The sequence below is a fragment of the Nelumbo lutea genome, chromosome 1 (assembly GCF_056320005.1).
Source record: "Nelumbo lutea isolate HS-2025 chromosome 1, American lotus-T2T, whole genome shotgun sequence".
NCBI lineage: Eukaryota > Viridiplantae > Streptophyta > Magnoliopsida > Proteales > Nelumbonaceae > Nelumbo > Nelumbo lutea.
The window spans coordinates 72798793-72810919 of record NC_142684.1 but is presented as its reverse complement, the minus strand read 5'-3'; the positions used below and the strand labels follow the sequence as shown (position 1 = coordinate 72810919).

At 44.6% G+C, this 12127-nt stretch overlaps 1 protein-coding gene across 1 annotated transcript; it reads right to left on the bottom strand.

The window, feature by feature from the left end:
• Positions 1-8757: 8757 nt before the first annotated feature.
• LOC148875309 (mitogen-activated protein kinase kinase kinase 18-like) lies at positions 8758-10213 on the bottom strand. The gene has a single exon (XM_088950557.1). The coding sequence runs from the start codon at positions 10116-10118 to the stop codon at positions 8832-8834; it is 1287 nt and encodes a 428-aa protein (XP_088806683.1). The 5' UTR covers positions 10119-10213; the 3' UTR covers positions 8758-8831.
• Between the last annotated feature and the right edge of the window lie 1914 nt (positions 10214-12127).

The window sequence follows — 12127 nt, the reverse complement described above, 5'->3', positions numbered from 1 at the left end:
TCATTGAATGAAGGTCTCTTATGTTCACCTTTTGGGTCGTGAACCTGGAGAATTTTCTTTCTTGGAAATTCAGGAATTTGGAATTGTTTCCTACTAGTCTGTTCCTTACCAGTCACTTGAACTTCCCCCATAATAGGGGTTTTCCTTGACTCTCTCAGGTTTACCCTCAGAGTAGGCCTTGTTCCTCCTGTTCCCATAGGCAACTTCATTTTGGCCTCTCATTCCTCTAATTTGGTCGTTCTTTAATTTTCTCTTAGAACTCTCTTCTTCTTAAAGCCTTTGGTACTTATTCAATACACGAAGGAGAAAACAGATCCACTAAAAGGCTTTGTAGCAAGATGAAAACCAAAACAGCAGTGTTAGTAGTAAAGAACTTAACTAAAAAACACAAACTAAATGAAAAGTAAACAGCGGTGGGCAAAGGACCTAAGAGAAAAAGAACAAGATAGAGAAAAGAAAAGATATTGACACTTCCCTAAAAGCTTCGAGTAGATTGATTGGTTGCCTACAAACCTTCATCATGTAGCTCATGCTCTACCATCGTGCATTCAAGAGTTTCCCTTGGCCTCATATCAATGTGTGTTTTTCTCTCCTTTTGAGGTTCTATTTAAAGCCACTCTGGCCTTTTTTGAGTTCATGGAAGATGGGGCTGAGTTAATGTAGGAAGCCAAGCGAAGTCGGATCAAATAATGGGAAGAAGAAGTTCAAATCAACGCCATGTTCTTGTTACCCAGAATTGAATTCGTTCTCTCCACATTAGGACCCATTTCTACTCCATGCGCCATTTTCAAAGCACCAGCCCTTCTTGACTTGTCAAGAGAGGTGTTAGTCTTGTTTGATGACGGGTGATTTGGCCCTCCAGTAGCATAGTGGCACCGTAACACATGGTACCTCGGAACTGTCACATGACACCTCAGCACCATGTAGGCAACGAATTCAGAAAGCACCTCAGGCACACCTCACCTGCCTTTACTGTCCTGGCACCACTGGTAGGGCCGAGTTGAGGACACCTCAATAGGGCCAGGTCAGCGTGAGAGGTGACCTGCCTCCGACGACCTGATAGAAGCCCGGTTGCCGACCTGCATGACGTGGTGACCGACCTCCCTTGCATGGGGGCTATTTTCTCTAAATCCTCTAGGATTATGTCGCCTCATCAACAGAGCCGACTCCCGCCCCACCCGCTTCGGAGGCAACTAGATAAGCTTTATCGCTTTACGCAAAAGCCGTCTTTGAGTGAAGAGGGGGCCGTAAGTTGCATCCTCCCAGAGATCTCAAATGCACTATGTGAAGTCCATGGGAACCCACACCTATATAAAAGCATCACATTGATCAGAAAAGGTACGCGCGACTTAGCACTCATAGCTCTCTTGCTCTCTCACTTTCTAAGCATCCATATACTCTTCGCTAACTTAAGCATTGGAGTACCAACCTCAGGTACTTTGACTACTGTCTTCTTGCAACTCGGCCAATCGACCTCGTTAGACCAACATTTAAGCTGTCCTCCAACAAGGAGCACCAGATCGCACATGGAGGGTAGAACGGGGCCCTACTAGTAGACTGCAACATACCATAGAGGGTAGAGCGGTAGTCATTTTTCTACATGATCATCAGTGGGTAGCTAAACTGTAGGTCATTCACACTCCCCTACCTACGCTACTTGCAACCTACCGAAGCCAACCAAGTGCTATGAGAGATCCATGAAGGTCTCTGCAATTGACACTCTAGGGGCAAAGCGTTGGTCAATAAGGCCCTGCAACAAGGGTATTATTGGCCGACTATGAAGCCGGATGCCATACAAATCGTACAGAAATGTGATAAGTGTCAACGACACTCTAACACACCCTGTAAATGCATAGCCAACCCGAATACCTAACTATTCTGTGGCCGTTCACATAGTAGGGGATTGACATATTTGGTCCCTTCCCGTGAGCCACTAGGCAGAGAAGGTTCTTAGCTGTTGCAATAGACTACTTTACGAAGTGGGAAGAGGATGAGCCGTTGGTATCTATCACAACACAAAACGTGTAGAATTTTTTCCAAAGGAACATAATTTGCCGCTTCAGACTCCCACGCATTCTGATCTCAGACAACAGGAAGTATTTTAAAGAAATCAAGTTCCAAAATTGGTGCGTCGAGACGGGAATCCAGCAGAACTCTGCCATGGTGACCCATCCTTAAGCAAATGGGCAGGCCAAAGAGACTAACCGAGCAATCTTACAAGGGCTCAAGGCTCGGTTGTCCCAAGCTAAAGGCTTATGTGTAGATGATCTTCCCAGCGTACTATGGGCCTATTGCACCACGATCAAGATGACAACCAGCGAGACAGCGTTTAACCTCACATATGGTACCGAGGCCATCATCCCCATCGAGATCGAGGTGCATACATTGTGATTAGAGGCGTATGAAGAAGGGGTGAACAACAACAAGTTGCAGACCAACCTGGACTTAGTGGAGGAAGTTCGTGACCTAGTGTACATCTGAACTATAGCATACTAACAACGAGCAGCTCGGTACTGTAATGCCCGAGTTAAGGGACGCCAATTTCGAGTTGGCGACCTAGTACTCAGGAAAGTTACAATATTTGAGCCAAACATGGGAAAGCGAGGCCTTAACTAGGAAGGGCCCTATATGCTAAGCAAGGTGATCGGTGCAGGGATGTACGAGCCTGAGTTTCGACCTACGTACGCCTAAGTTCAAATAGAAAACTTCTAAGTATGGAATGCCACCTCGGACTAGCGAGCTACCACTTCAAAAACCTGGCCACCAACTTTGGTGACCTGGTCAAGCTGACTTACGCTATTAGCACTTCGATAGAACAAAGGGGAAGCCAAACCGCTTTTAGCACCATGGCACCCTTAAGCCAACCTCAAAACACATTGGTAGTAGGTGACCGACCAATACAAGTTGGCCTCATTCAAGCACCTAGGCAACATTATGACTTAGCCAAATTTGTAATAAGCCAATTCGCTCTTAGAACCTTGGCTTACACATAACCCGACACCTTAGCTTACATTTTTCACTTAGCCAATTTTTCTAAGATGGAAAATTAAGAGGCACAAGGGGGCATGACACATTGAGGAAACTAGGTAGATCTCATTAACTTAAAGGAAGAGATAGAAGTTCTTAAAAAAAAAAAGAAGGAAAAAGGGAAAGCAATTCAAAAATTAATTCTTCGAGCATGCTGGCCCAAGATACATCCATTCAGAAGAAAAATAAAGAACAACTCCCTGGCAGCACTCCTCATTGTTAGCATCCTCTTCGTCATCGGCCACCACCTCTGCATCATCCTTACCGTACTTGTCGTCATCCTCCTCTAGGGTTGGGGGCTCCAGGTCGATCTCCTTTGCCAACTCGTTAAGGACCAACCTAATAGACAAAGAGTCGAAGTCAAAACCAAGATGGGGGGACTAGAGGAAGCAGCGGCATAGCTTGAAGCCCCTTTTTAGAGATGGAATGGCAACATCAACCTTCTTGCGTTCATACTCTGACTACAAGCAGAACCATTCGATAGCAATGACCTTGGTCCGAAGGATGTCTTTAGTGTACTTAGTCCATTTCTTTTCAAGTTGGCGGTCTCATGCTTGCACTTTGCTAGTCAGGTTAGAGATGGTCCCCTTGGCCCCCTCAAGCTCGGGGGTCATATCAACTACAAAATCATCGATGGTCTTCTTCGACGACGAGACAAGCTCCCTCCAATTGAGAATGAAGGGACTCCATATTGACCCTCATCTCTTAGGTCTTACACCTCGAAGTGGCAACTTGGTCCATTAGAATCTAGCCCATGGTGTTGGCCCGCAAACAACAAAACGACACAGTCAAAAAAAAAAGAAAGAGAGGTATGGGCGAGCATTTGAAGTGGGGTTACGTACCTGCAATTTTCCCCAAATAATCTTGGTGCCAACGTCAACAAGGTCGACCTCTTTAAAGAATCAAACATCCTCAAGGAGGAGGATCCCCTTTCCCATCCGAAGGGTGACTAAGGGGTCGTGAATCTTATGGGTGATCAAAACACCCACATTAGGGATGAACAGTGGATCTTGCGAGTTGGAGGCACCAGCTACATGCTCAATGGCAACGACATGGGGCAAGTGAGCTGCTGGACTCGGGATGACATGAGATGGATCGACATATATAGGGTCTCCTCCCTCCTTGAGATTGACCACCTTGTGCTCTTGTCCAATCAACCTATCTACGGCTAACCCTTGTTCCATCACCGATGAACAAGCTAAGGAGTTACCAACCCTTCTCTTCTTTTTGGAATGCCTCTTAGTAGCAGCCAGAACGGATGAAGTGCTCGACATATTTGCAATAGAAAAGCAAAGAGTTAGCCAAGGCAATGAAGCATATCAAAGCACAAAAGTAACCAAGAACAATAAGGCCGGCCTACCTATGAGGCTTTGACCAACCTAGATAAACATCGGCTTGGCCAAGAACTCGTAGATCATTAACCACCGAGCTACAAGGAGTTGAACCTTGTTGCACAATGCCTCATTGAACTCTATCTCAGGAACCTTTTTTGGCTCAACTTTAAGGTGATATCCATAGGCCAGCCATTCTCTTGAGATAAGAAGTACCTCGTCTTCCAGCGCTTCACCTTGGTCGGGAAGCCACCTAGGAGCTTACAACCAAGTTGGTAGCTTAAATAGTAATAGTAGGGCTCGTTGGGAGCTCTCTTTATCTGACAAAGTCCTAAGAAGATTCCTATGTCCAAGGGGAAGTCGAGGAGGTGACAGAGTGAGATGGTCCCTATGGTGGTCCTAATAGAGTTTGGGTGAAGATGACTTAAGGAAATGTTGTAGTGCCTAAGAATCTCATAGATGAAAGGATGAAGCGGAAATTGAAGGCCGACAATCAGAGCCTCCTCAAAGACACAGACTTTGACCCGACCATGACCCTAGAGATACTGGTTCTGGGCTAGATGTAGCCAAATGTATTTGGAATTTGGAAAGTCGAGATCAAACCTATGATCTCCTCTCCACTCAATTCGATAGCTCCTCTCGTCTTTGATTCACGTTGAGAGGTTGAGCCCCTGTTTGGGACCCCCATTGCTCTTGAAAAGAGGTACCCACTTCGGCTCAAGCAAATTGGTAGTATTCCTTCTCTGACTCGCTTGAAAACATAATTTAGGCAAGAGGAAAGGACTCACCAACACCCCAAGGAAAGCGATCGACCTCGCCTAGCCGAACTGAAATCAACCTCATCATAGATCTTGCTTCCTTTAAACTCTCCAAACTCTTGCTCTACTCCTCCATAAAAGGCTCAAAAATAGTGCGAATAGGACCCTTTAAGGGCCCCCTATTTATAGGCAAGGGATGCAAACAACCAACAACCAATATGCATTCGATCCGACGATTCATAGGGACGTGCCCTATTTGAAATTTGAATCTATTGCGACCTGTGCACGCCAAGCCTGACCATTGGATCGACCCGGGCGAGCAGATCGAGCTGACTCAAACCGATCGGTCACTTCGGGCCAAAGACCCACATCGAATTACTCCCTTTGCCCAACTGACCTCGATTCGGGAGTGAGGGGCAATTGATGAGGCATGATTTGGCCCTTCAATGACATTGTGACACGTAGGACCTTGGAACCGTTGCATAACACCTCATCACCACATAGGCAAAGACTTCAAAAAGCACCTCAGGCACACCTTGTCTGCCTTAACCGTCCCGACACCACCTCGGCAGGACTGACCTGAGGATACCTCAACAAGGTCAAGTCGACGTGAGAGGCGACCTTCCTCCACCAACTTGATAGAAGCTCGGATGGCGACCTACATGACATGGCGACCGACCTCCCTTGTGTGTGGGCTATCGTCGTTGAATCCTCCGAGATCACGTCGCCTCATTGGGTGGAGATGACTCCTACCCCATTCGCTTTGGAGGCAACTGGATAAGCTCTATCACTTTACACAGAAGCTGTCTCCAAGTGTGAAACCGCCTCTCAGCGAGGCGAGCTGGTAAGTCACGCCTCCCGGAGATCTCGGACATGCTATGTGAAATCTACAACAACCTGTGCATATATAAAGACATTCCATTTATCAGAGAAGGTACGCGTGATTTAGCACTCTTCGCTAACTTAAGCATCAAAGTTCCCACCCCGGGCACTTTGACCAACGTCCGAGCTATCCTCTAGTAGGGAGCACCAAAGTGCACCATCATTTTCCATGGTTGCAAACTGGGTTGCTGGAGAAATTGGGCCAACGGTTGCAATTTGTGTAAATTATGACAGGTGGGAAATTTTGGGCTAGTGGCTCCAAGCACTGAAATGGATGGGGTGGCTCCGATGGCTTCTTGGTCTTGTAAGAGGATTTATAGACTTTGAGGGGGGTTGGGTGGGGGCCCTGGTGTTCCCTCCGAGGAGAGGACTTGCCGATGGGGGATTTAGAGAACTCCATAACCAGAAAATCAAATAGGGAGAGAGCAGGCGATGGGCGAAGGTGGTGTTGTTTTGACATTTCCAAAATTAAAGAGGAAGACAATGAACATCATCTTCTATTAAAGGGTAGTTTTGACATTTCCAAAATTAACTTATGGACCGTTAATGGCAGGGACCTATTAAACACATTCTGAAAGTTCGGATACTACAAATACACATTTTGAATTAAGTTTGGGGATTGACTTGAGACAACCCCTAAAGCTCAAGGTAATAATCAGGATTTTCCCAAAAAATAAAAAGCTTGCTTTGGAAAAAGATTTACAAAAAAAGCAAAAAAAAAATCATTAATCTAAATTGGTTTAACACTTAATTGATATCTATTTAAATCGAAATGAAAATAAATATATTTAAGAACATATATACAAATAATATTTTAAAATGTTTAAAATATTGTAGCCCATGTTGGGTCGAGATGGGGGCTTCATCCCAATCCCTAATGGGTATTTTAATTCATCCCAATCCCATCTTGGAATGGCAACGGGGTGGGTTCAAGGCAAAGACTATATTCCCCATTCTCGACCTCGACACCTACCAGGGATAATGATTATCCTCCACCCCTGATCCCCAATGAAGACGGGTTCCCTATAGGGATCCGAATCCTTACAACTTTTTAATTAATGGTATTTTTTTGAAAAAATAAATAAATTTACTTAAAATAAACAAATATTATATATATACAAGGATTTCACTCCCCATCCCATCAAGGCAATCTCCATCTCCGACCCCATCGGGTAGGCGAGGCTGGTACACAGGATGGGGAAAATTGCCATCCCTATCCCCTTTCCCTTTCCAACTAGAGCAGTGTCCATCTCCAATCCGATTTGGTCGGGAAAGGCCGAAGGGTGGGGTGGGGAGGTATTTTTGTGGGTTAGCAAGGTAGGAAGTGTCTATTATATAAGCAATAACGATGTAGAGGAGTGCCTCACGTGTAACTATAATTACATCATATTCGGTACGGGAATAATATCATTAATATCTGCTCTGTTTGTTACACCTAACTATGATTAGCAAGCTATATAATAACATCAACAAGATCTCCAAACAACGTACCTAAGAAATTGGTTGAAGCACCTTTGTCAATAATCTCGCATCCTCACCCTTACGCCTTACGGGTGGGGTCCTAATGTCCTATCCATCAACGACGGCATTTAATAGCTTAAAGAAATAAAAAGTGATCTTGTTGTCCTTGTTTCATCCACTCTTTATCTTCCGTCGTCTTTCCTTTGGTTCTTTCTCTAGAGTACATAATAACTAGACAGGGCAATCTTTTTTAGTAGGTAGAACGTAGAAAACATTGGCTTAAATAAGCCACATCTACTGGCAGGCTCTAGCTGTTCAATTTCGCCCAATCGCACCTTCCTTGAACGAACGAAGCTTCGTCGGTCATGGAAACATCTAAAATAAAATCCTTATACGTACACGCCAGGCACAGCGCAAGCTGAATGGGTTGACGAGAATTGACCATACCCACACCACACGCCCCGAATCCAGTCTTCTATGTTCACACTAGACGACTTTGAGTTTTCTTTTGTTTCTCAAAGTCGTCGCGCCCTTCGCGTCAGACGACAGAAATCCGATTTCCCACTATCAGCGGTCAACGTTTCCCTGCCGATCCCATTTTATTTCGGTTCTTCTAATCATACACAGAAAAAGTCCAGATCCATCCAGTGTCTGTAATTTCTGCATTTCTGGCTGCACTTCTCCGACTAGGCTCTCCCCCTCCCTACGGGCTACAGGCTACATCAAATAAAAAAAGGGAAAGAAATTTGAAAAAGTCAATGAACCAGGTGGAATAGATTCAGGGCCCTTGATAGTTGATAGTTGATACCGTGAAGGATTCCGATCCGACCCTGACTGTCCTCCTTATTTCCGCACGTGTAATAGATCGTCGGCGTTGGACCCACCTTGTTTTGTGAATTGTGATGGGTCCCATAAACTCACCTTAGCTGGCCCACGCCCAACTCATAAACTCACTCGGTTGCTTCATTGCTTATCCTTTCAAGTTTCAATCCAAATTCCAAAATTCCTAATTAGAAATTACCTACTCCCATCGCCAGAAACAGAACCTAAAAATCTCTCATCATCTCGACGTAAGGAATCAGAGGTTGACTTGCCACCGACGACGTTCAAAGTCACCGCCGGGGCTCCCTCGCTGTTTGTGGTAGGCTGCTAGCTGCTTCAACAAGAAGCAATATTATTTATTAAACCACGATGATTTCAGGAATCAGGACCTAATGACAAGATGAGATGAGACCGGCTTACTACTTTACTTGCCTAAATATTAAAAAAAAATAATAATAACAAAATAAAAGTGAGACTGTGAAAGAGAGATCGGAGTTTGGTTTTATTTTATTTCATCTCTAAAGAGAATTGGGAATAAAGAGAGAATGAATTATTTTTGTCTTTCATAATTGAGATTGCTTCTAGACAAAACATTCACTTTATTACATTTACAGGCCTGAACAGAGCCTCTCCTACCACTAACTACTCTGCAACAACTATCATTAACTAAGTAATTCAAGGAATCTCCATTCACGACAAGGCTTCCATAAAAATTAAGCCCCTCCTCCTTACTGATTTCAACTGTAAATGGCCCACCACTCGTTGTTGGTTCATCGGCAGGGATCATGTTCTGCTCTTTTCTCAAGGAATTCCCCTCTTCTTCTTCTCCATCGTTGTTGTTATTGGTGCTGCTTCTCACGGTGACCCAATTCTCGTTCCAGGTCCAATCGGGCAGCCTTGGAGACGACGATGAAATGCCCCCACATAACCGCCGGATCCTTTCGGCCGGAGAATTCAAAGAATTGAAATTTGTATGTGTTTCCGATTCCTCGAGTGAGTCCCAGAAGCCTTGATCCAATATACTCGTGGGAGAATCCGAATCAGCGCCATGGATTTGCTTGAAATGAGAATTGGATTCACCCAGAAATGGATGCTTAAGAAGCTGTGCAGCCGTCCACCTCTCTTTTGGATTCCTCATTAGACACTTGCTCAAGAAATCCCTTGCTTGTTCGGACAAGCAATGCGGCAACTCTGGCGTATCTTCGGAAAACGCAATTCGGTAAAGGGCAGAAACGGGGTCGGCAACTTCCGGCCACGGGGGACGGCCGGTGGCCATCTCAATCACTGTACATCCAAGAGACCACACATCGGCAGGGATCCCCTGTTCATCCCCACGAGCGACTTCAGGCGCCATGAAGACCGGGGTTCCTGCAAATGGCGTTACCTCGTCGACCCATCTGGCGCACCCCAAGTCGGCAATTTTAGCTCCATCCTTCCCAATTAGGACATTCCGACCCTTAATGTCACAATGTACTATACCATTGGTGTGAAAGTAATGCAACCCACGAAGAATTTCACGGCAATGAGATCGAATTGCAGACTCATCGAGCTGACCACCTTGCTTCTGAATTGCGTCCGTTAAGGTGCCACCGGGTACATACTCCATGAACAAATTGTAGACAAGCTGACCATTCTCGGAGGTGACATCGCATCCTTTGTAGCCAACCACTTGAGGGCACCCAATACAGGACAGAATCCTCTGCTCCCTCTTCAAACATTCAGATCGTGAGAGCTGAATCGACTTAACAGCAAAAGCCTCGCCGGACTGGACAACTGAAGCTAGCGAAACCGTGGCTGACGACCCACGGCCGAGGGTCCGGCCTCTGATCCAGTCCATGAGGTAGGAAGGAGCAGGGAAGTAAAGCAAGCGAAGGAGATTTTGAGTTGGATTTGGGTTTTGGGTTTGTTTAGTTGGTTGGAGTGGGTATATATACATATGGAGGAGGGTGTGGTTTGAACTTTGAAAGGTAAGAGGTTACTATTCACATAAATTATTTATATATTTACACCGTCCGTTATTATCATAGGTTTGGTTGGTTAGTTGAATATAAAAGGCCTTCCTTTCTCTTGTTTTGTTGTTGTTTCAAGAAATGCCCATCGTTTTCTTCTCTTTACTCTGTTTGTCCATCTCTCCGTCATCACTTTCTGACGAATCCTTTAACGTGAGTGAGCCACGTGGCAAAATGAAATGGTGATACCAAACACATGATGACACGTGAGCAGGTATCAAGATTTCTACGGCTGATATACGAATGCATGTTTCTCAGTTCTCACACCATATAAATATAAAAATGGACGAAATTGGTTTCTAGATTAATTGTTGATTTGGTAATTCACCTCAGACGGTAATGGAATATTGGATGTGGATATTCTTCCTTTTAGTTATAGGTGCAGGTGCTGGCTGCACCCCCTCAGCCGTGGACTTTGAAATTTGAAACAGAGAGGGTGGAGTGGTGCAACAAACAAAGTTGAATTTGAGCGTATTTTGCCGAGTCATTAGATGAGGAAAAGTATAAGCTAGTCGTCCACCTTGATAATAAATAGTGAATGTTCCCGGCGGGTGCTATAAATAATTAAAGTTGAACAAATTTCCAAGTCTCCAGTGGGTCCAATTTCCCAATTAATCAATGTATAAAGCTACTAGCTCTTAGCCATCCGATCAAACGGGAATAAGAAAGAGGTGTGCAGGGGGGGTAGAAATAGAATAAAGTACTGATTTTGGAATAATTTATCAAAAAATAATGACAGTGATCATCTGGTCAGAATCATCATTTGGTTGATGTAAATCAGATGGTTAGAACTTAGTAGGGTGAGACATTTTAATCAGAAATTGAAAAATAATGGCACCAAGAAGTTAGTTACTTAATTAGTTATAGCAGGTAACGGTAAATTATATTAATTGAGAAAAGTTCAATTCAGAGATGGGCTTCGGCATTGGAGAATGGAGAAGGCGCGGGCAGAAGCCAGCAGACAAGTGAGAGACGTTGTAACTACTCTAACATGAGAGAGAGAGAGAGAGAGGGTTAAGAGGGAAGGAGCACAACCCCCAACCCCACCCTACTCTACTTCCCCAAGTTGGCTGATGTAAACCAGCGATGGCTGATGGGTAATGTGGTTGGGGAGTTAAAGTGTAATCGAAATTGATGCGTCGCTTGCAAGCAAGCTAATGCCAATCATTTGGTAGCTTCACTTCCACGCCAACCACAAGACCTCTCCCCCGCCCCACCTTTTATTATTATTAGTTATAAGTTTTTGTATACATGTAGGTGAATATGATGCCCTCTCTCTCTCTCTCACACACACACACTTTGTGTTTTTGGATCACTAAGGTGGAAGGTGGTCCCTCATCCAATACTCCCTTTGCATGCCAAGTGTACAGAGACAGAGGAAACAGGGGAAGGGGAATTTGTGATATGGTTGAGTAAAGGACAGTTAACGGAGATGATGATGATGCACTCTTGCTCTAAAGAAGAGAAGGGGAGGGAGAAAAAGAGAGGAGAGAGGAAGATGACCACGTTTTGTACGTGTTAGAAGGTTGGACGCTGGAGTGTGGAGTGGTGGTTAGATACTGAGATCTAGCAACTTTTCTTTTACTCTTTCTAATCCAAGTTTGGAGGAGTTTGGTGAACTTACAAGATACAACCTTCTCTTTTCATCTCCTGTGTGTGTTTTTTTTGCTTGAAGCGGTGTTGAACTGTTGATGAACAAACAAAGGCGAGGGAATTTTACAGGTGTGCCCTTGGATTGGATGGATCGCGTAATGTTTTCTAATTTTAGTTAATGTGGACCCTACTGATACTGATACTGAATTGTCTATAAACGAGATGATTTGAGGTTGTTATCCTT

Coding starts and splice junctions, on each gene's coding strand:
- LOC148875309 (XM_088950557.1), bottom strand. CDS start 10,118: ATGGACTGGATCAGAGGCCGGACCCTCGGCCGTGGGTCGTCAGCCACG.